Here is a 24712-nt window from a genome sequence, read left to right as displayed (position 1 = left end):
GTTTCATTCTGTTTTTATTCCGCCACTAGCCCAGAAGCCAGCGGTACCCAACACTTCAATGAAAGAGCGGTTTCCCTGTGTTCCACCTCGCTGACCCACCGCGGGTAATATCTTTCGGCTTTAATTTAAATAACGCTGTTTCTCAACAACTGGGAATAAGAATAGCCTAAGCCAGCTGCTGTTTTCCAACTAAAAAAAACACACCCTGTTCGAGTTATTGTTTTTCATGTTTAAAATACGAGAAATACAATTTTTCTTGAATATCCAAATGATTGCAAATGTGACATGATTTTATACAACAGTTCTACAAAAAAGGTGATATTAAGTGAACATTTTACATTTTAAATGTAGCCTACATTTTAAACACAATATCAATATTGTTTGTTATATTTTGCAACAAAATAATAGTTCCAACGAAATCCGCAACATGGTGTGCTCAAGCAACATACAGCGGTGTTTCGTTAATTAATCTGCGGCTTTGAACGATTCAGAGTCAGTGATTAATAACCCTTTCATAACTACAGCCTTTTGATTCATTACTGAATGAATGAATGAATACCACCACGCCTCGATCATTAAGACCGTCACCGCCTACTGGCGGTTTTATTTTTAAATCTACAAGTATCACTTCCTTTTGCCAGCATTTATTGTTTTATTTATTATATTAATAATACACTTAATGGAATATTAAGTATATGACATAAAACATTACATACAATTAATAAGGATAGAAAACCTTTGCCTCTATAAAGGTAAAAAAAAATGCACCTGTAAATCAGTTTAAGGGGGCAAATGTTGTCCTTTAATAAAAAAGGTGTGACTGTGGTCTAAGTGGAAGAGAGGGGGTACGCAGAAGAATCTTAAATGCCCCAGGGCCGCTGTAAATAGTTTGAGTACCACTTATACAAACTGCAAGCCACGGAAGCAGCGGCGCTGGCGCCTCTGATCAAAGTCTACGCTCTGCATGACGCTGTGCAAGCATAGAACAATAGGCTACAGGGGTAGAGAGAATCTACAAATATTGTTTGTTTGGATACAAACACTTAGAAACGGACAATATTCATAAAAGGAAATTTGGTGTAGACCCATGCATAATTTGCAACCCGAACATGACCGCCGCAACCTCGAACTTCATTCACCACACGTAGACTGCAGTAAAACGGTTTCTTGTGGATAATTTGACAAATATCTAGAGATTATGAAGATATTTTTTATATGTAGCTTGTGTTTTATAATTGTCTTAGATCCCCATTAATTATTAACCTTGTTAATAATAATTATCAAGTTTTGTCGTTTGTGATTAATGCCAAATTTTAACTGACATTTTTTCTTTTGTCTTTTTATTTTTTTTTTAATAATGAACATGTTGATTGATAACTAGGAGAAAAATAGAGTAAACATAGTTACCTACACAATGTGTGATTGATGTGATAAAATCTGTCTTGTGTTTCTGTTATTATTATTGATAAGCATAAATATGGCACTATAAAACTGATAGCATTTGTTTATGCATCACAATTTTGCATTTATCATCAGCTGTTCAATATTTGTATCCTTATACAAATTGTTAGAATTTCTGAAATTATTTATATAATAATTTAGAATTGTATTAATAATAAATGTGCATATTGTTATTATAAAAAAGTGTATATTTAAGAAATGTAATCATCTATGATGGATAAATTATTAAATTTTGTTGTAAATATAACCTCTTGATTGTGGTACCCACCTCTGCTAAATATGTTTCTGATCTTCACAGCTCGATTTGCCTCACCTGAATGTCACACATCTTACTGGATAACCATTTGAGCAGGCAAAAGAACTGCGTGGGAAAAAGATATCTGTTCACTAATTAAGAAATTGTTGCGTATTTTATGAATCCTGTCCTTTTATTAGTACAATGTGAGGCACTGTATAATTTCGCTCCCATTATTTAGGCCTAAATAAAACAAGAAACGGATAAATGAAACTTGGCACGATTTAGCCAAATCATTGAAACATTGAAGGGATGGATTAATAAAACGTCCTCCGTTTAAACTCAAGTTCTCTTATTATAATCATGCTGATGACTGAAAGCCTACTGTGTAGGTCTATACAGCTGTGGTCTGTTTCAGGCTTTTCGTATCATAACATTTTAGAAATGAATTCATTCTATTACCATTTTAGAAATTGCATTCTCAACGAGAACATCGCGGAGATTCAGCCCAGTGCGGGTCAGAAATGCACAGGAGGACTGAAGGACAAATCGTCAAAACTAATTTAAATGTCATATAATGTTCATTGTCACTATTATCTTATTTAAACCTTTCATGTGTTTCACATAACTTGTGTCGCTATCTGCTCTGCATTCACGCAGAGTGCAAGATTTATAATAATAATAATAATTCATAACATTTATATAGCGCTTTTCTGCTTTTCCAAGCACCCTATATTGTCAGGGGGTATCTCCTCATCCATCACTAGTGTGCAGCATCCACCGGAATGATGCGACGGCAGCCATAGTGTGCCAGAACGCCCACCACACACCAGCTTACTGGTGGAGAGGAGACAGAGTGATGAAGCCAGTCAGCAGATACGGGGATTGTTAGAAGACCATGATGATCAGAGGCCTATGGGCAAATTTGGCCAGAATGCCGAGGTCACACTTCTACTCTTTTCGAAAGACATCTTGGGATTTTTTAATGACCACAGAGAGTCAGGACCTCATTTTAACGTCTCATCCGAAGGACAGTGCTTGTTGAGAGTATAGTGTCCCCGTCACTATACTGGGGCATTAGGACCTACACAGACTGCAGGGTGAGCACCCCCTGCTGGTCTCATTAACACCTCTTCCAGCAGCAACCCAGTTTTCTCACCTGTTTGCTCAACCCTGCTTGGCGTCAGTGGGCAACCAGTCTTGGGCTGCAGGATGATATGGCTGCCTGCAGATTTAATTGTATTAAGATTTGGTTGTTCGGAGCGCATGCTGCTGAGTCAAGAAGTGTGCTGAGGGGTTACATCATTTATTCTTATTTGTCTATTTTTTTTTTTCATTACAAATCTTGTATCATGGCATGTAAATTTGCTTTGTTCTGTATATGCAAAATGTGAAACTGCAATCTTCTTCGCAGTCTAACATATCTGAAAAACGAGAAAGTTCCTGTGAGGATGACTAAAGAAGCACCAAAGAAGAAAATATTCTAACAAGATTAAGAACATTGGGTTCTATGCTGAATAAAACCTTAAAAATAATATATAAACATCCAACAGGATTATGTGAGCACTGTGGAACAGAGGAATCAGTAGAACATGTTATTTGTGTTTGTCAAAAGTATTAATGAACGAGAAACAATGAAGAATGAATTTAGGAAGGTGGGAATGGATTAAAGCTTAAAATTAAATGTATTTATGGATTAGAGAGTTTATTTCTTTATCTCAACAGAACTGATTAAGAGAATTCAGAGGTTTAATTTATTTATGTAAAAATGTTTATTTTTTTATTTTTGTTTGTTTGTGTTATCTTCGCTGTCATTATGAAATGGGTAAACTCTGGTCCACACTCCAATACAGTAGGTGGCGATAATGCATCTTAACGTTGGTGCTACCCGCCATAAAACTGAAGAAGAAGAATAAAGTTCCTGATGACTATGGTGCCGCCTCCTGTGTTATCTCGTTTAGTGTCTGGTCTAGCGCTTGTATTTCCTTTCATGAATTTACTGTATAATTTGTTGAAACGTAGAACAAAGTGAAAAGGAAGTTATGAAACGAAAAGGGTTGGGGTTATGACACGCTGGCCACTTCCTACTTTTCTTTTGTAGAATTAAGTTGAAAAAAAGTTCACTAATCAGTGTCAGTACGCACTAAAGTGATCATGGGGAAAATTGAGTGGGCGATGTGGGCAAACGAGCAAGCTCTGGCTGCTGGACTCAGTAAGAACACACATACTCTAATTCTATACCTCGGTTAGTTTATCAGGCGCTCTAAAACATTTAAACAAGGACTAAAGTATGACTTACATTAATGTCTCTCGAATAGTTTCGTGATTATAGATGTAAAACTCTAAAGAGATGACCGCAACTACATACAACATGGAGTTTAAAATCTAGCAGCTGTCATTTATGTCGTCATTCAAGTGTTTTTTGTTTTTGTTTTGTTTTTATTTTGTTTAGAATATGTGTTAATCTCTTTTATTATCTTTAAAAGCAATAAGTTGATTTTCACTCGCTGAGCTAATAAGCTTGAATGAAAAATAATATTTAAAAGAAGGTTTTATTTTTTACATTTGAAATATTATATTTAAGTTAATGTAGTCTAGTGTGAAAATTAGGAAATGGAAATGAGCGTTCGGCATGTATCCTTACAACCTGTACAGGGCTCTTTCCTATAAATGTATGAAACTCTGATTTGCCCTCATTTTCATTGGCTTTTGACTTGTAAAGTATTTTTTGGTAAAGGACCAAAGTGTATTTCTAGCGTACTCAATTATATCCTTGACTGTAATAGTGCTGCCGGTGTGTCTGTGTGTTTGCTTGAATATCCACGAAGCAAACGGGGCAAAGGCACCAGCGTTGAGAGAACGTGAGTGTTTTATGAAGAGTCAGTGAACTCATTTGAGACCGTAACTAGTTACAGGAAGTACAGGCTGGTGATTTCAACACACTATCAATAATTCTCTGCAAAATATGTTTTTCTTAGTCATTTGTATAATGAAGACTTCCTTTGTGTGCTTTGAATCATACATTTCTCATGGAAAAATGTTCTGTTTGATTTCAGTGGTCAGTACTGCTTCACAGTTTGTGTAAAGTCTTTTGGACCCCTGACCAGAAACTATTACGTCAGAGCATTCTTGCACGCTGCTTAAGTCTGTTATCTTTCAATCAGGTGTTGTCATGCATGTCCCTTCTCTTATTATATAAGATACCATCTTACTTGTGTTTCAAATGATGCACACATATGTCTGTCTCTGTGTGTTTTACTTTGCAGGCTGTGTGTTCCTGGAGGGTTCATGTTAGCCACAGTTCTGGGATGTGTGTGTCTAGGAATTGCCAGTTTAATCTATCTTTCAGTAAGTTCATATTCCAATTCAGTGCTCTTTCATCTGAACTCCAGATAAACAACATGACTGAATGAATGTGAATACCACTGTATAAGAAGATAGGGGGGAAAAAAAAGAAGATATTATTGCTTCATGCTCATTTGCTTCCTCCTATAAAATCCCCTTTTTCACATTCAAACTGTTACAGAAACAGTTCACCCAAAATGAAAATTCTGTTATTTACTCACTAAAACCCATATGATGTTATTTCTTTTGTAGAACACAAATGCAAGTGTTTAGCAAAATGTTTTTAAATGATGAAAATGAAAGGTTAGGTTAGGTTACTTTATTCATACCCGCAGGTAAATTTGTCTTGCAGTAAAATGACAATGACAACCAACCATAACACAAATTCAAAACACATTTAAGAACATAACACAACAAATAACAAAAATACGATATGTGATAAATTATATGAATGCTCCAAGACTCCCCCATCCTACAGCTTAATACAGTTAAAACGGGAACAAAGCTGTTTTGATGTCGCTTTGTTTTACACCTTGGGATTAAAAACCTCCGACCAGAGGGAATAAGCTGAAACTCACTGGGAGTCATCATTTAAAATAGAAGTAGCCATTCGTTGCAACTGTCTGGCATACAACGATGTTGGATCCAACTGTGACTCATCCAACAATTGACTAGACCATTTAACTATCTGGTTCAGAGAGTTTCTCGCTTTTAAAGATGTTTGACCAAACCATACAACCAAAGAAAAAGACAAAACTGATTCAATAAAAGCATGATAAAACATGATCATTAACGTTAGGTCAATATGAAAGTGTGATAATTTCCGCAAACAATACAAGCACTGGTGACCTTTTTTACACACAGCTGCACAATTAGCTTTGAAATTCAGACTGCAATGTGACTGTAGCATCCTCCACTCCTCTGTGAGGCCTACAGTATATGCAAAGTGCATGGGATCCAGAGCATATTGAGTCTGCCTCAAGATCTCAGACCTGACCAATTTCTCAAAAATCTTCATTAAAACTGAAGTCAGAGCGACCGGCCTAAAATCATTAATAATTTTAGGATGACTACATTTTGGAACTGGGACAACCACTGCATCTTTCCAGAGATTAGGTACATGTTGTGTCAGTAGTGACTTGTTATAAATCAGGACTTAGGTCTTTTGCACATGATTTAAGTAACCGGCCACAAATACTGTCAGGTCCAGAGCTTTTGTTCACCTTTACTGAATTAAAAGCCTTTTCAACCTCCTGAAGATCAATGTTGAAATGCTGAGTATCCATAAGGTTAAGACTCATTTCCTGAATTTCTTTGATAAAATCTAAATTATCAAAACGACAATAAAAACCATTTAAAACATTTGCAAATTCAAAGTCCGAATTAAAACCATCCAACATAACATGAGTGCTGCTGTTTGAATTATTAAGGCCTGCTATACTTTTCATACTCGACCAGGCCGAACCAGAATTATTTGCAGCCATCTTGTCTTCCAGTTTTACTTTATAATCTTGTTTAGCTTTCAAAATCTTCAGCTCTTTTGTAGCCAAATACAAATCAGAGGCTGCTCCCTGTTTAAAGGCAAGTTTTTTCTTTTGTAAGCAGGACTTCACAGATTTAGTAACCCAGGGTGTGTTATTAGTAGGGCTGGGTATCGAGTTCGATACTTTTTAGGCACCAACTGAATTGCCTCGATACCATCGAGTATCGAAAAACGTCAGTTTAAGTCTTTGATTCTTTTAATTGTGATGATTTAGGCACACATTTGACAAAAACCCACCAATTCACTATCTCAACAAATTAGAATACTTCATAAGACCAATAAAAAAAAACATTTTTAGTGAATTGTTGGTCTTCTGGAAAGTATGTTCATTTACTGTATATGCACTCAATACTTGGTAGGGGCTTCTTTTGCTTTAATTACTCCCTCAATTCGGCATGGAGGTGATCAGTTTGTGGCACTGCTGAGGTGGTATGGAAGCCCAGGTTGCTTTGATAGCGGCCTTCAGGTCATCTGCATTGTTGGGTCTGGTGTCTCTCATCTTCCTCTTGACAATACCCCATAGATTCTCTATGGGGTTCAGGTCAGGCGAGTTTGCTGGCCAATCAAGCACAGTAACACCATCATTGAACCAGCTTTTGGTACCTTTGGCAGTGTGGGCAGGTGCCAAGTCCTGCTGGAAAATGAAATCAGCATCTCCATAAAGCTTGTCAGCAGATGGAAGCATGAAGTGCTCTAAAATTTCCTGGTAGATGGCTGTGTTGACTGTGGACTTCAGAAAACACAGTGGAGCAACACCAGCAGATGACATGGCAGCCCAAATCATCACTGACTGTGGAAACTTCACACTAGACTTCAAGCAACATGGATTCTGTGCCTCTCCACTCTTCCTCCAGACTCTGGGACCTTGATTTCCAAATGAAATGCAAAATTGACTTTCATCTGAAAAGAGGACTTTGGACCACTGAGCAACAGTCCAGTTCTTTTTCTCCACAGCCCAGGTAAGACGCTTCTGACGTTGTCTCTGGTTCAGAAGTGGCTTGGTAGCCTTTTCCTGAAGACGTCTGAGCGTGGTGACTCTTGATGCACTGACTCCAGCTTCAGTCCACTCCTTGTGAAGCTTTCACAAGTGTTTGAATCAGCTTTGCTTCACAGTATTCTCAAGCTTGCAGTCATCCCTGTTGCTTGTGCACCTTTTCCTACCCAAATTCTTCCTTCCAGTCAACTTTGCATTTAATATGCTTTGATACAGCACTCTGTAAACAGCCACACCTTTCAGTAATGACCCTCTGTAACTTACCCTCTTTGTGGAGGGCGTCAATGTTCGTCTTCTGGATCATTGCCAAGTCAGCAGTCTTCTCCATTATTGTGGTTTCAAAGAACAAGAGATACCCTGAATTTATACTGTAGGGATGGTCATTAATTGAAACTCATTGAGATACTGATTTTTGACTTTCATGAGCTGTAAGCTCTAATCATCAAAATTAAAGCAAAAATTTTTTTGAAATGTTTTACTTTACATGCAATGAATCTAAAATATATGAAAGTTTCACTTTTTGAAATAACTTACAAGAAAAAAATTAACTTTTTCACGACATTCTAATTTATTGAGATGCACCTGTATTTACTACACACAGACTGAAGCTCACAGTGATTTCAGCATCTGACGTCTCACTAAATGAGGACATAAAGACATGAACAACATCTCCAGAACTGCTCTGAGAGTCACTTCATGAGCATTTTACCGTTTGATTTCAGTAAAACTACAGTTCTTTGTGTATATGATATGACTCTAAAGGTATTCACGGCATCCCTTTAAAATAAAAGTTCGGTTTAACTTTGAAGACACTGCGGCAGAAATATATTTCTATTGTTCAGCAGAGTGTACATACTGCTACTACTAGGCTACTATTAAAATTATTAAAACTTTATTTTTTTTTTTGTAATGATCACACAACAGTTATTCCATGTTTTAATTTTAATAGTAACCCCCCTTTGTTTGCCAAAATAAATAAACTTTGATTTTCAGTCATTTAAAGATAAATGAAATTAATGTTTTATGCCTTCATTTGAAAACCATATACAGAACACAGAATTTCTGAGGAAAAAGAAAACATTTCATAAGGCTATTTTAAGAATAAATTTGAATAAACTAAGTTGTTTTTATGCATTCAAATAATTAGACATACTACATCACAGAATTTAATAACAATAAAACATATGGTGAAAGAAAATAAAACACCCACTTATGAAAGTGGATAAAGATTTTCAAACCTAGAATAAATTAATAGAAATGATGGTTCTGTCTGTGCTATGTGTTTTAAAACGAACACGCACTAGTGTAAACGTAGCCTAACAGATGTGTAAACTGAAAACTATTTGAACTTTATTAAAACTACTTGCACTGATTTATTGTGTTGGATATATTTAAATATATATATTTATAGTTAAAACTGATTTCATAAAATTGGTATCGAAAAAAGTATCATTCAGGAACCGGTATCAAACTCAAGGTATACCCAGCCCTAGTTATTAGAATATATTTTAACATGCTTATTGGGAATTGTCATGTCTCAGCAAAAAGCAATATATGAGCATGTTACATCCACCAGCGAGTCCAAATCATTACCACAGGACTGTTTAAAAATGTCCCAATCAGTACAGCTGTAACATTCTTGCAAACAGGACACAGATTCTTCAGACCGTATTCTTATGTCCATGATCTTTCCTTTCTATCTCTTAAAAATAGTCTTGTATATGGGCAGTAAATTAATGCAATTATGGTCAGCAGAGCCCAATGGAGGAAGCGGGAGAGATTTATAAGCATCCTTTACTGACCCATAACAGAGATCTAAAGTCTTACCCCGTCTGGTTGGACAGGAGACATATTGCTGAAAAGTTTTGAGTGTCTGTTTGAGAGAAACATGGTTAAAAGGGGACATATATCTTCAAGCTTAAAAAAATACAAAAAGCACCGGAATATAAAAAAGCAGTTCATATGCACAGTCTTACCCTTTTGTGTTCCACGGAAGAAAGAAAATTTAAGAATGACATGAGTATGAATGGCTGCGTTTACACCTGGCATTAACATGCGATCACCGTGATCTGTCTTTCCTGCGCAATATTTAAAGTATAAAATATATAAATAATATATATATTATATAAATAATATATAAAGTCTGCAGAGAATGGCCCCTGTGCAAATCAACCTGAAGTGGTGGGTTTTCTTTTGGAAAGCATTTTCAGTCGCGGGACATTTTACAAATCAAAGATAAGTGTAGGAGTCTCACTAGCGCTCCACACGAGTGTTCTCCGTCTTGTTTTCTGACAGTTCACGAAAGATGGGGTGGCGTTTTGTGTGATGTCGACCTGCGAATGCAATCTAGACACGATGGCTGGATTGCGTTTACATTACACTGAGATCGGATCTCAATGCGTCCTCGACTACCTCTGGAGCAGGACACGCTGATCATATAACTTTCCGATCAGAAGCGTGTTTACACTTGTCTTTTCAATTTGTATGTGAACAACATCCGGATACAGGTTGCATGTTAATGCCAAGTGTAAACGCAGCCAATGATGTAGATGTCGACAGAATTTTGAGTTAAAGCTGTAGTCTACGATGTTGAAAATCAGTCGAGAAAGCCAGAATTTTTAAAAAACTCATCCCGCCCCTCCACACGCACACCCCTCCCCTCTGTGCTACCTGATCCCTCCCACTGGGAAACGACCTGAACAACGTCACTCAGTCAAGCAGGAGTAAACATGGAAAATAGCTCAGAGGCACACGTTTGAGGTCACGCACACGCAAGATTAGCAACACATGCAATGTTCTATCGGCTCGAACAGAAAACCGCTAACGTTAGGCCTACTGAAATAGTCAAGCACTTCAAGAAATATAATTACTTTGACCCGTGATAGGCGATGCTGAACGGCTAACATTCCAATGCCGACCGGTAGCATGATCATGTTGTCAGACTGATAAAAAGCTATTTATGTAATACACCACACCATAAAAGTATAAATAAATACTTATCTGCTCAACAAAAAGTCAGCCATGTCAGCGTCGGTTTTAAGTCCAAGGTTTCTCTGAAGCTTCCTCCAACGGGCAATGGTGGACCCTATATTGATTCGGCTTTGAGTCCGGCGTTCTTCACATTTTTTTTAATCTCTGCTCTTTCCTCAATTGACTTTCTCTTTCTTCCAACCTTGACTGTTGGGGCGAGCAGGGGCCGCTTGCTGCTGTCTGTTTGTTGGTTTTTCTCCATTGCTGAGTTGATGCTGCCTACTTTCGCGCGAAATTTCATGTCGCAGGAGGGGGCGGGGTGGGGTGCGGTGGGTGGAGACGCGAGTGGAGCAGGGGATTGGATGAGAGCAGTTAACCAATGTAAGCTGACCGGCCGGACAGCTTACATTGGTCAATTTCTCTGCGGGTGTACACCCAATAGAGTGAATGGATTTTTTTCATTCTTTTTTCTCTTCATATTATTAGGATTGTACTGTAGAACCATAACCAGCATCTAAACGAGGTTATTAATAATGAACAATCTTTGAAATCGTAGACCATAGCTTTAACTAAAGTTTTAAAAATATGTCTCTGAATCTGATACTTTGCGCTGACCACTGATGTGCTGACAGATGATGTGAGTGTAATATGATGATCCATCCCACAGTATTTTTGTATAATAATATTTTATTTCATTTGACTCATCAACTGTCACTTGGAGAAGAACTCTTTGGACAACATCTATATTTGGATGCATTTGGTTGTGTGGCCTTTGATTTCACATGATTTTGAACTTTGGCATCACAGGCAGCTATTCACGGAGAGCACTGGGAGCCCATACTGCCCCGCACAGAGCCACCAAAGCATGTTGGGGATAGCATCAAAGAACCTCCTCAAAACCCTCCACCTCGGCCTCCTCCTGAACTCCGCCGAAAGAAAGCAGATAAACTGGAGACTGCTGCGTATGACAATCCCATGTCTGTGACCGTCAATGAATAAGGATTCCATTGTGAAAACAGTAACCTATTATTCAAGGAGGCAGTATTATTGCTACTAATAGAGATTATTGCTACTAATAGAGGAGCAATTTTTATGTAAGAGATTTTTTTTTATCATTAATATAATCATTGAAGAAAAAACTCATTTTACTGGGATGCTGTTAAAATGTTAACAGTGATTGTGTATATTTACCTCAAGAGAGTGTATATAGTTGTCTTCATTTGTACTTACAATAAACTCAGGATGTGCTTCATTCAATCATTTGTCATCTATTGAGTTCAAATATTGCCAAGCTTCATTTACTTTTTTATGTGTTGTGCATATGTATAACCTAATGCTGTGTTATTTCATTTACAAATCAATTTTTAAAATGTAGCGAAATTTTTCCTCTAAAATGCATGTCATCCTGAAATGTCTATATTCATAACTAAAGAAAAAAAAAATGTGCAATGATCATAATATTATGGCAGAATGTAAATCACGTCATGTTTTCGTAATCCTCCATTACTTAACAAGGAACAAGGAAGTTAATCTTGCTCAAAGAAAAATGAAACTCATTGTCTTTTGTGCTCATTTAATTAAGACTGTTTCTTTGATGTCTAGTGTTAAATTCACTGGCATGTACATTGAAGAAATAAGTGCTGTAGCTCAGAAAGATCTGATTGTTCCCATCAAACTGACAAAATGCTCTGAAAATCTCTTCTGCTGTATGACAGGAGCTGGTTTTGAACATTCTGAGCATGACTTCATTTTCATTTCATATCATCAAACTTTGACAGATAAAATATGAAAATATATAAAAAATATAAATACATAAATATATAATTTTTATATATAAATATATAAAATATCACGTTTGGTCTCGTTTTGTCTTGCGTATCTTGTCAGTGTCTATGCATGCTTGGCCATTTGTTGTGGAAAAATAAGGAAAGTGTGTCCAGCTAAATTCAATTAGTATTTTGTTAGATGGGTATAAAAAAGCTTAGTTTACCATGGCAGTGGTCGCCACAGTTGTTGTGTGAAGGCGTCCTTGTGTGATGACCGAAGAATGTAAAGACTGTGCGGCTCCACCGGGCTGGGACACCGGCAAAGGATATAAGTATCACTTTTTATTTCTCCTCTTTTCTACTACTTGTTTCACTTCTGTTTCAGTTTTTTATAACCATTTCTTACTATGTGTAAGAAAGTTGTTGTTTTTAGCATGTGTGTTTGGCAGTGTTATTTCTTAGGATTACTGATAAACTATACTGTCGTGATTTGTATTTGTTATCTATTTAAATTTTTAGTTAATGTTTGAATTTATTATGTCTGTGTAGGTCTTTTATTAAGTTTTAGTTTTATTTAATTTGAGTTATTTTAATACTTCAACAAACTAAATGGAAATAAAATTATATATATATATTGAATTTATAAATGTGTATGTATATATATTTATGTATGTATGTATGTGTGTGTGGTTGTACATATATGTTGTTTTTTTGGTGTTTGGCTTAGTGTTATGTTAGAATCATTATTATACTCTTATACCTTTTTGTTCTTTAATATTTTGAATTGTTTTTAGTTTTATTTTTTATTTATTTTTTTTCATTTAAATGTTAAGTTTTGAAATGTCGTTGTATGCATTTGTCATTTTTATTTCATTTCTTTATTTTTACAATGTGTATAGATAGTATTTATAACGTTTTAGCTTTTAGTTTTGGATCTGTTTTTAGTTGTTTAAATACTACAATTGATTGCTTCTGTTGTCCTTATTTGTAAGTCGCTTTGGATAAAAGTGTGTGCTAAATGACTAAATAATAATAATAGTCAAGTCACCTTTATTTATATAGCGCTTTTAACAATACAGATTGTGTCAAAGCACTTAACAGTATCAAATTAGAGGATAGAGTGTCAGTAATGTATAGAAATAAGATTAAACACTCAATTTTCAGTTAAGGCATTTCATTATTGAGTTCAGAGATGTCAGTGTCTAGATCAGTTTAGTTTAAATAGTATCTGCGAAATCAAATTGACGATAATCACTAGAAATTAAGTGTCCCCAACTGAGCAAGCCAGAGGCGACACCGGCAAGGAACCAAAACTCCCTCTGTGACAGAATGGAGAAAAAAAAACCTTGGGAGAAACCAGGCCCAGTTGGGGGGCAGTTCTCCTCTGGCCAGGAGATAATTGTTTACTTATTGTTTTAATAAAAATTTTAAATGTATAAATGCATTTATTTCTATTTTATATTGTTGCAATTTCTAACAATAATAGTATTATGTAGTTAGGTATTTTATTATAATTTTAGTTATTTTCTTTTTAATTTTATTGTATTCAAGTCGAGGTCTTCACTGGAGATATGCCCCCGGGGCTCATCCAGGTGTCCCGGCCTCTGCCGACGATCAGGGAGACATCATCTCCCGGCGCCGATCCACCATCTGATCCGGACTCGGACTGAGAAACAGAATAAGAAAGAAACAGACAAATATTTGCCTAGATGCCATTCTTCTTACGATGTAACGAGTACATCGTGTGTTATGGGGAGTGTTCCCTCTTCCGGTTTGTCTAATTAATGCAGCCTAACAATCCTTTAATAGATTTGAATAATAGAAGCGTATTAGTGTGTTATCTAGATTTAAACTGACAGAGTGTGTCTGCCTCCCGAACAGCGTTAGGAAGATTGTTCCTGAGTTTGGGCGCTAAATAGGAAAAGGATCTGCCACCCGCAGTCGATTTTGATATTCTAGGTATTATCAAACAGCCAAAGTTTTGAGAACGCAGTGGACGTGGAGGACTATAATGTGATAAGAGCTCGCTCAGGTACTGAGGAAATAAGCCATTCAGGGCTTTATAAGTAGTTAACAAGATTTTAAAATCTATACGATGTTTGATAGGGAGCCAGTGAACCTATCAAAACAGAACCGGGCTAATATGGTCATACTTCCTGGTTCTAGTAAGAACTCTAGCTGCTGCATTTTGGACCAGCTGTAGTTTGTTGATCAAGCGTGCAGAACAACCACCCAATAAAGCATTACAATAGTCTAACCTTGAGGTCATAAACGCATGAATTAGCATTTTTGCATTTGACATTGAGAGCATGTAGCAAATTAGCTCAAAGTGAGATGAACATAATTAATCATAACGGGCCTAGAGAGCTGAAACTTTGTCAGATGGTAGTAGTCCAGCCTTCTTGTCAGATACCAAGGCTCGCCCCAATCGGCCTATGGGGGCGCTACAGCGAACAAAAATGCGAAATCGCTCATAGCCCCTAAACCGCTTATCGTAGACTCAAAAATTACATTTTTGAAATCCTTGGGTCAAGGCGGTCAAAAGCCTAAAAAATCAGATTTGCGCTGCGAGGTACGGTTTTTTCCGCAAAATTTATGTCCAAAACCTACTTTTGCAAACTAGTCCTAGGTTTTTCGCCCAATCTGAACCAAACCAGTTCAGAAAAATTCCCTGGACAGTGAATATCAATAATTATCAAAAAAAAAGTTGAAATTTCGACTCACTGTCACAATGGGGCGCCAAAACGTTAGAAAGCGGAGGGCCAATTTTACGAAAAAGGCTATAACTCGTGAACAAAATGAGATATCTTCACCAAACTCGGTACACATGTGTAAGAGCTTAATCTTTGGTCAAATAAAAAAAATTGTGAAGCTCTGCCACTCGCTATAAGATGGAAAAAACATAAAAATGGCTATAACTACACAAGCGTTAGTCCAATTGACCTGAAAATTGGTATACAGTGTATTTCTCCCATGTGCCATAAGTGTCTATGAGGACATTGGCATATCTCAAAAAACATGGCCGCTATCGGCCAATGAAATTTGAGCACCTATTAGACAAGGTTAACGGTGGCTGATCGGAACGAAACTAGGTGCGCATGTTTGATCGTGGTATTTCACACATCCACACAATATGCATATCATTTGATAGATCTCCTAATAATGAGCAACTTTGCCTCAAGAACCATTGCTGTCAATCAAATCATTCATTAATTATTCACAAATATGTGAAAAACCTACTTTTACGAACTAGTCCCTGGTTTTCCACTCAATCTCGATCAAACCACTGCAGTATTAATCTCTGGACTCTCTAGATCAATAATTAACAAAACAATGTTGTCCTTTGCTTAGCTACAATGGGCTCATTTACTAAGGGGGTGTGGCCACATATACCCAAACGCCTATAAAACCTAAACGAAAATTCTAAACTTTACGAAACCTGGTGAACACGTGTCATATGACTCTTAACAATCTTGAAAAGATGCATGGAGATCGGACCATAGGTAGCGCTATAACAGTTAAAAAATCCTTCAAAAACACAATATTTGTAAAGAAATAGAAAATGAAATCGAAAATAACCTCAAATTGTAGAACATGTTCATATATTCACACAAACACTAGAACATAAATACAAACTGAAAAACCTGTGAAATCCAAGTTGAAAAGTTCTGAGAATGTTTAACATCTGTATTTATTTGATTGTTTTACAATTGTTTTGTTTTCTTTAGGAATCCTGCAAGCACTTTATTTTTCATTGATATTAAGCAATGTAATTTTTTTGTTCAGATCAAATGTTATGACATTGCATGTGACAATTGTAAACTTAAACTATGAAACTTTAAAGTAGAGTCTATAAATATATATTTTTATCTTTTTATAAAATACATTTTATAGATACATTTAACTAAATGCATGCAAGCACTTGAATATTTCCCCCTTTACTCGTACTGCACAAAAAGTGGTTCAATAATGTTGAAGGTTATACTGATGCAGATCCCAGTGTGTTCTGCAGTGTGTTCTGGTTAAACTATTTTTATTTATTTATTTTTTACTAAGGTTTGCATATGGTGGTGTGTTCTTAATGACAGCTTTCCTAAAAAAATATGTCCTATTCCTAAAATAAGAAATATCCCAATATATCGCCTTGCTTACCGTATTGCAATGTATCGCAATACAGGTCCTTCTCAAAAAACTTAGCATATTGTGATAAAGTTAATTATTTTCTGTAATGTACTGATAAACATTAGACTTTCATATATTTTAGATTCGTTACAACACAACTGAAGTAGTTCAAGCCTTTTATTGTTTTAATATTGATGATTTTGGCATACAGCTCATGAAAACCCAAAATTCCTATCTCAAAAAATTAGCATATTTCATCCGACCAATAAAAGAATGGCCATTATGTTCATTTATGCACTCAATACTTGGTCGGGAATCCTTTTGCAGAAATGACTACTTCAATGCGGCGTGGCATGGAGGCAATCAGCCTGTGGCACTGCTGAGGTGTTATGGAGGCCCAGGATGCTTCGATAGCGGCCTTAAGCTCATCCAGAGTGTTGGGTCTTGCGTCTCTCAACTTTCTCTTCACAATATCCCACAGATTCTCTATGGGGTTCAGGTCAGGAGAGTTGGCAGGCCAATTGAGCACAGCAATACCATGGTCAGTAAACCATTTACCAGTGGTTTTGGCACTGTGAGCAGGTGCCAGGTCGTGCTGAAAAATGAAATCTTCATCTCCATAAAGCTTTTCAGCAGATGGAAGCATGAAGTGCTCCAAAATCTCCTGATAGCTAGCTGCATTGACCCTGCCCTTGATAAAACACAGTGGACCAACACCAGCAGCTGACATGGCACCCCAGACCATCACTGACTGTGGGTACTTGACACTGGACTTCAGGCATTTTGGCATTTCCCTCTCCCCAGTCTTCCTCCAGACTCTGGCACCTTGATTTCCGAATGACATGCGAAATTTGCTTTCATCCAAAAAAAGTACTTTGGACCACTGAGCAACAGTCCAGTGCTGCTTCTCTGTAGCCCAGGTCAGGCGCTTCTGTCGCTGTTTCTGGTTCAAAAGTGGCTTGACCTGGGGAATGCGGCACCTGTAGCCCATTTCCTGCACACGCCTGTACACGGTGGCTCTGGATGTTTCTACTCCAGACTCAGTCCACTGCTTCCGCAGGTCCCCCAAGGTCTGGAATCGGTCCTTCTCCACAATCTTCCTCAGGGTCCGGTCACCTCTTCTCGTTGTGCTGCGTTTTCTGCCACACTTTTTCCTTCCCACAGACTTCCCACTGAGGTGCCTTGATACAGCACTCTGGGAACAGCCTATTCGTTCAGAAATTTCTTTCTGTGTCTTACCCTCTTGCTTGAGGGTGTCAATGATGGCCTTCTGGACAGCAGTCAGGTCGGCAGTCTTACCCATGATTGCGGTTTTGAGTAATGAACCAGGCTGGGAGTTTTTAAAAGCCTCAGGAATCTTTTGCAGGTGTTTAGAGTTAATTAGTTGATTCAGATGATTAGGTTAATAGCTTGTATAGAGAACCTTTTCATGATATGCTAATTTTTTGAGATAGGAATTTTGGGTTTTCATGAGCTGTATGCCAAAATCATCAATATTAAAACAATAAAAGGCTTGAACTACTTCAGTTGTGTTGTAATGAATCTAAAATATATGAAAGTCTAATGTTTATCAGTACATTACAGAAAATAATGAACTTTATCACAATATGCTAATTTTTTGAGAAGGACCTGTATATTGTATCGCAACCCCTGTATTGTGATACGTATCGTATCGCCAGATTCTTGCCAATACACAGCCCTATTAAAAAGGGGTGTGGCCAAATATACCCAGAAGCCTATAAAACCTAAACAAAAACTGGAAACTTTACTAAACTTGTTGAAAACGTGTAAGATGACTCTTAACAAGATTGCAAAGTTTCATGCAGATTGGACCATATAGGTGGTGCTATAACAGTGAAAAAGGCCTCTAAAAGCTAGGCTTTCCTGTAGCTCAAATAGTAGAGCGTGGTGCTATTAACGCCAAGGTCATGCGTTCGATTCCCAGGGAAAGAAAGAGCTGATAAAATGTAAAAACTGTAACTTGAATGCAATGTAAGTCGCTTTGCGTCTGCTAAATGCATAAATGTAAAACACAGTATTTCTATAGTGAATGACCTCAAATTGCAATAAAATATTCACTTATACACTATATCTTCATATCCTGCGATAGATCTCCTCATTCTGAACAACTTTGCCTCTGGGACCAATGCTGTTAATCAAACCGTTCATGAAATATTTGAGATTATTTTAAAAAAAACTACTTGAACTAGTGAACTATACATGGTTTTTAAAATCTAAATCAATAAAATCAGTGTAGTAAAACCTAGACTCTCTAGGTCAATAATTATCCAAAAAAAAAATTAAACATGCATTTGGACATCTATAAACCGGTCATTTTATAATATCTTCTTTACATAGTGTACCCAAAGGCCTATGAATCCTAAATGAAAGCCTGCAAAGTCTCAAAACTGTCAAATTATGCATAACTTCATTCTAAACAAGCTTGCACAATTTGAAGAGAGATTGGGCAAAAATAACACTATAATAGTTATAAAAGGTTAAAACACAGTGTTGTATGAGAAATTGCAATTTATAACCACTCGATGGCAGCGGAAGACCACTAATGGGCTCATTCAACTAACTCAGTGGTTCTCAAACCTGTCCTGGAGTACCCCCAGCCCTGCACATGTATGTCTCCCTCATCTATCACACCTGATTCAACTCATCAGCTCATTAGTGGAGACTGCAAGACCTGAAGTGGGTGTATTAGATATAGGGAGACATACAAAATGTGCAAGGCTGGGGTTACTTCATGGAGAGGTTTGAGAACCACTGAACCAACTTAAACAGTACTGCTCATAGGTTTGATGGATTTATGCTTAGATATGATAAAATCACTGTTATAATATTTGAAATTACATTTAGTCAAAGTTTACAATTTTATTCATACAGACATGTTTTTACAATTATGCCAGATTATGATTACAGTAAAACCTGAAAATGACATATAAACTCTTAAAAAGAGAAGACTTGCAATAAGTATTGCAATAAGTCACTTATTTATTTCAAATATATACCTCTGCAATAAAATGTGTGTGTGTGTAAATATGCTTATAGAATATTAATATATTAGTTTAACCATTTCATTTTTGTGTATGAACCTATTCTCCATTTTGGATGTCTTTTAAAATCACTATTTTATATCTGCAACAAAATGTGTGTGCATGTGTGTGTTTGTGTGTTAGCATGCTTGCTGTGTATTAAGTATTATTAAACCTTTAATTTCTGTGTATGTCTGTGTTTGTATGCTTACTGTTTATTAAGCATTTTTGAACCTTTAATTTCTCTGTGTGTGTGTGTATGTGTATGTGTATGTGTATGTGTATGTGTGTGTGTGTGTGTGTGTGTGTGTGTGTGTGTAACGGAGAGAGAGACAGTTTTAATGAATTCTCAATTGTGAATGTGTTCTGTTGTCAGCCCTGTATTTCACATTGGCCTAGACCCTGCTCCTGGAGAGCTAAAGTCCTACAGATTTCAACTCCAACCCCAATCAAACACACCTGAATCAGCTAATCAAGGTCTTAAAGGCTACTTGTTAATTTCAGACAGGTGTGTTGGAGCAGGGTTGGAACTGAAATCTGCATGATGATAGCGCTCCAGGAGTAGGGTTGGAGATCTCTGATATAAACTCTTAAAAAGAGAAGACTTGCAAAAAGTACTGTCATCTGTCATTTATTTCAAATAACTATATCTGCAACAAAATATGTGTGCATGTATGTCCGTGTATGAGTGTGTGTGTAAGCAAACTTAATGATAGTTTAACCATTTAATTTCTATTTGTGTGTGTGTGTGTGTTTCTGTGAGCCTATTGTCCATTTTCGATGAGTTTCACTGTCAGCTATGCATCCAGGTTGGCCTAGACCCTAAAAGCATACTACCTTAGCCCTTAAAATGCTTGAACCCCAGTATTCGTTGCTTGCAGCTATATTTATTATTATTATTATTTTTCTGCCGTAAAACTGATCGTGCAGATCAAACCGTAAGGCCTAGAAACTTGAAACTTATCAAAGACTCACCCCAATCGGTCCATAGGTGGCGCTACAGCGATCACAGACGCGAAACTGCTCATAAATCCTAAACCACTTGTCGTAGACTCAAGTCTTATATCATTGTAATCCTTGGCTCAATCAAAACGAAATGGCTATCTCCGATTTCATTTCGGGTATGAAAATTTTGCCGCCATTTTGAAATTTGTCTAAAACATTCTTTTGCGAACTAGTCCTAGGTTTTTCACCCGATCGGAACCAAACCTGTGCAGAAATATTCTCTGGACAGTGCGGATCAATAGTTATTAAAAAAAGTTGAACTTTCAACTCACGGTCAAAAGGGGCGCAAAAACATTCGAAAGAGGCGGGGCCAATTTTACTAAAATAGGGACATTGGCGTATCTAAAATAACATGGCTGCCATCGGCCAATGAAGTTTGAGCACCTATTAGACAAGGTTAACGGAGGTCGATCGGAGCGAAACTCGTTGGGATGTTCGACTCATGGCCTTAAAGTCTGTAAGAATTTTGGAAGAAATCGGCCACTAGTTGGCACTAACGAGGTTCTTGGCTCTGTAATCACGTGGTGTTTAACATATCCACACAATATGGATATCATTTGATAGATCTCCTCACAGTGAGCAACTTTGCCTCAAGAACCATTGCTGTCAATCAATCGTTCATTAATTATTTAAAATATGTTAAAAACCTCTGTTTTTTTGCTCAATCTCGATCAAACTACTGCAGTAATAATCTCCGGACTCTCTAGATCAATAGTTATCGAAAAAATTTTGAATTTTGTCCTTTGGTTAGCTATAATTGGCTCATTTTAAAAAAGAGGCGTGGCCACACATACCCAAAAGCCTATAAAACCTAAACAAAAACTTGAAACTTTACAAAAGTTGGTGAAAACATGTCACATGACTGTTAACCATTTTTTCATGGAGAAATTTTCATGGAGATCGAACCATAGGTGGCGCTATAACAGTAAAAAAAAGCCTTCAAAAACACAATATTTCAATTGTACATGAACGTAAACTATAAGAAAACAGTTCATATATTCCCACATACACTATTTATTCATATCTCCTGATAGATCTCCTCATTCTGAACAACTTTGTCTCTAGGATCAATGCCATCAATCAAAATGTTATTTAAATATTTTCAATTATGTTAAAAACCTACTTTTGCAAACTAGTCCTAGGTTTTTCACCCAATCGGAACAAAACCACTGCAGAAATGTTCTCTGGACAGTGACCATCAATAATTATCCCAAAAATCTTGAAATTTGAACTTATTTTCGCAATGGAGCCCCAAAATGTTTAAAAGTCGTGGGCCAATTTTATGAAAAAGGCCATAATTAGTGAACGAAATGAGATATCTTCACCAAACTCTGTACACATATGTACAAGCTCAATCTTTGTTAAAAAAAAAAAAAAACTGGAGCTCTGCCACTTGGTGGCACAATAAGAGCGAAAAAACTATAACTGGGTAACCGTTGTTCCGATCGACTTTGGTATGCAGAAATTGGTATGCAGTGTCTTTGTCCAATGTGGCACAAGTGTCTATGAGGACATTCGCGTATCGAAAAAAACATGGCCGCCATCGGTCAATTAAATTTAAGCACCTATTTGACAAGGTAAGCGGGGTCAATCGGAACAAAACTCAAAGGGCATGTTCGACTTATGGCCCTAAAGGTCTGTAACAATTTTGAAAGAAATCGGCCACTAGTTGGTGCTAACGAGGATAACGAATTTTTTGGCTCTGTAATATCGTGGTGTTTCACATATCCACACAATATACATATCATTCGATAGATCTCCTCATAATGAGCAACTTTACCCAAGGAATTTTTGATGTCAATCAAATAGTTCATTAAATATTCTCAAAAATGTTAAAAACCTACTTTTGCAAACTAGTCCTAGGTTTTTCGCTCAGTCTCGACCAAACCATTGCAGCGCACTTCTCTGGACTCTCTAGATAAATAATTATCATTTAGAAAAGGGGTGTTGCCTAATTTACCCAAAAGCCTATAAAACCTAAATGAAAACTCAAAACTTTACGAAACTTGGTGAAAACATGTTTCAGATGACCCTTAACAATCATGCTAATTTTTCAAAGAGATCGGACCATAGGTGGCGCTATGACAGTTGAAAAGGCCTCAAAAACACAATATTTCTGTATAAAATTACCTCAAATTGTAGATAATGTTCATATATTCACACAAACACACGATCTGCATATCATATCATATGTTATTCTGACCAACTTTGTCTCTGGGAGTAATGCTGGGCATCAAATCATTCATTAAATATTCACAAATATGTTTAAACCCTACTTTTGCGAACTAGTCCTAGATTTTTTTTTAATTAAGAGATTCATTGAGTGGTGATTGACCATTATTTAAGACACCTGATGTTAACGAGCAGAATCACCAAAGACGCAAATGACCATTTCTGTGTCACCATTATAGTGGTCAGCGTTTACTTTAGTTGGGTTCTTGACCCTTATATTTTTAAAGTAAAATTTTGTTTGGCTGCAGTGACTTAGTTACAATAGCGTGACGTGTAAACCCTGCTGATCACTGATTGGCCGGAGAATATCATCACTGCCTGCATCATTTGAACTTATTTTTTTTTTTTGCATCATTTGAACTTGCGGGACGAGACACAACAGACCCGCTAGATTTAAATCAGCAAAGCCAGCGAAGGATCGAACGCAACTGTTTTCAATGAGCGCACCTTTCTTTTAACAACCAAAAAATGGCTGTTTCGTTGTTTGTTGAGGAAGTACAGACTGTCCTCTCATGATAGCCGAGGAGCGGATCCAGTGAGAGCGTGATGGAGCGACGCGGAATTAAAAAGTTTTTCAGGAGTCACGGCAGTAGAGGCGGCGCAACTATAACGACACGCGAATAATCCCGCCCACCCTAAAGCGGTACTAAACTGCAATGGAAATGCAAACCGAGCTGAGCCGTTCCGTGCCGTTTTGAACCGTGCCGAGTCGTAACACGCAGTGGAAAAGCGCCATTAGTTCAATCAACTCTAAGTTGGTTGACTCTGAGTTAAGCGCATACACCACGACTATGAAAAGTCATGATCAGCGGAGCGCCGAAATTACGATTCACCATGGCAACAGCTCCCTCCAAAAAGACGTCAGCGCGCGTACTTCCGTCAATGTGTAACTTTAATTCTTAATAACTGCCAATAACGTAATAACTCAGAGGTGAAAACTGTAAATTATCGATCTAATATTCATTGACGGGGCAGTCGTGGCCTAATGGATAGAGAGTTGGACTTGGTTCGAGTCTCAGGTCCGGCAGGGATTGTAGGTGGGAGAGTGAATAACCAACACTCTCTCCACCCTCAATACCACGACTGAGGTGAGACCCTTGAGCAAGGCACCAAACCCCCAACTGCTCCCTGGGTGCCGCAGCATTGGTTGCCCACTGCTCCGGGTGTATGTTCACTACTGTGTGTACACTTGGATGGGTTAAATGCAGAGCACAAATTCCGAGTATGGGTCACCATACTTGGCCACACACCACTTCCCTTTCCCTAATATTCATTTTAATGGTATCAAAAAAAAAAAAGGAGAAATACAGAAAAAAGAAACAAGAACGTGGCAGCAGCTAAAAATGAAGTATAAAAACACAATTCAATCAAGGTAAAGCTTTAAACATGAAAGGTTTATGGGTGTGGGCTCAATGACTTTACAAACATTTGACATTAAATAACATTCAATGTTTATTTCAATGCGTTGCAGCTTTTTCCACATAGTCTAACACTCTTTTCACATAATTAAATATTCTCTAATCCAACCTGTTACATTTCTTAATTAGAGTAATAAAATTAACTACTGATTTGTCGACAGCAAGAAGGCAGAGGCTCCCAAAAAGGGGGGAGAACCTGCACCTGCACCACTGACAGATGAAGAGGAGATGATCAAGTACTGGAAGATTTCTAAAATCCAAAAGTAAAAAAAAAATATTTTGCTTTTGTAATAGGAAATAAAGATGACCAAACAATTGTGAATAATTTGTTTATTTAACAGCTGTGTTGGTGGTTACGGCTTGTACTACCCTTCCATCTGGCATCCTTCCATTCCATAAAGTAATCAGTTTCCTTTTCAGAAGGGGGGATATGCTTGTCATCAATGCATCCAGGCTTCCACACTGGAAATGTGGAAGGAAATTCGGATTATTGGGTTACTTCCGGACGTCACAGAAAGATGTTATCAAGTGAACGTCATTTATCAGATTAGCCTAATTTAAACCAATTTTTACACCACTG

General features: G+C 37.2%; 1 protein-coding gene across 1 annotated transcript; it reads left to right on the top strand.

Moving 5' to 3' along the window:
• The first annotated feature begins 3794 nt into the window (after window positions 1-3794).
• Window positions 3795-11643, top strand: LOC306888633 (cytochrome b-245 light chain-like). Its single transcript, XM_079447073.1, has 5 exons — window positions 3795-3941; window positions 4368-4557; window positions 4753-4836; window positions 4963-5044; window positions 11356-11643. The coding sequence occupies exons 1-5, from the start codon at window positions 3851-3853 to the stop codon at window positions 11545-11547; spliced, it is 639 nt and encodes a 212-aa protein (XP_079303199.1). The 5' UTR covers window positions 3795-3850; the 3' UTR covers window positions 11548-11643.
• The last annotated feature ends 13069 nt before the right edge of the window (window positions 11644-24712 follow it).

The sequence above is a fragment of the Barbus barbus genome, assembly GCF_936440315.1.
Source record: "Barbus barbus genome assembly, chromosome: 22".
NCBI classification, from domain to species: domain Eukaryota; kingdom Metazoa; phylum Chordata; class Actinopteri; order Cypriniformes; family Cyprinidae; genus Barbus; species Barbus barbus.
This window is presented reverse-complemented; position numbering and strand designations above follow the sequence as displayed.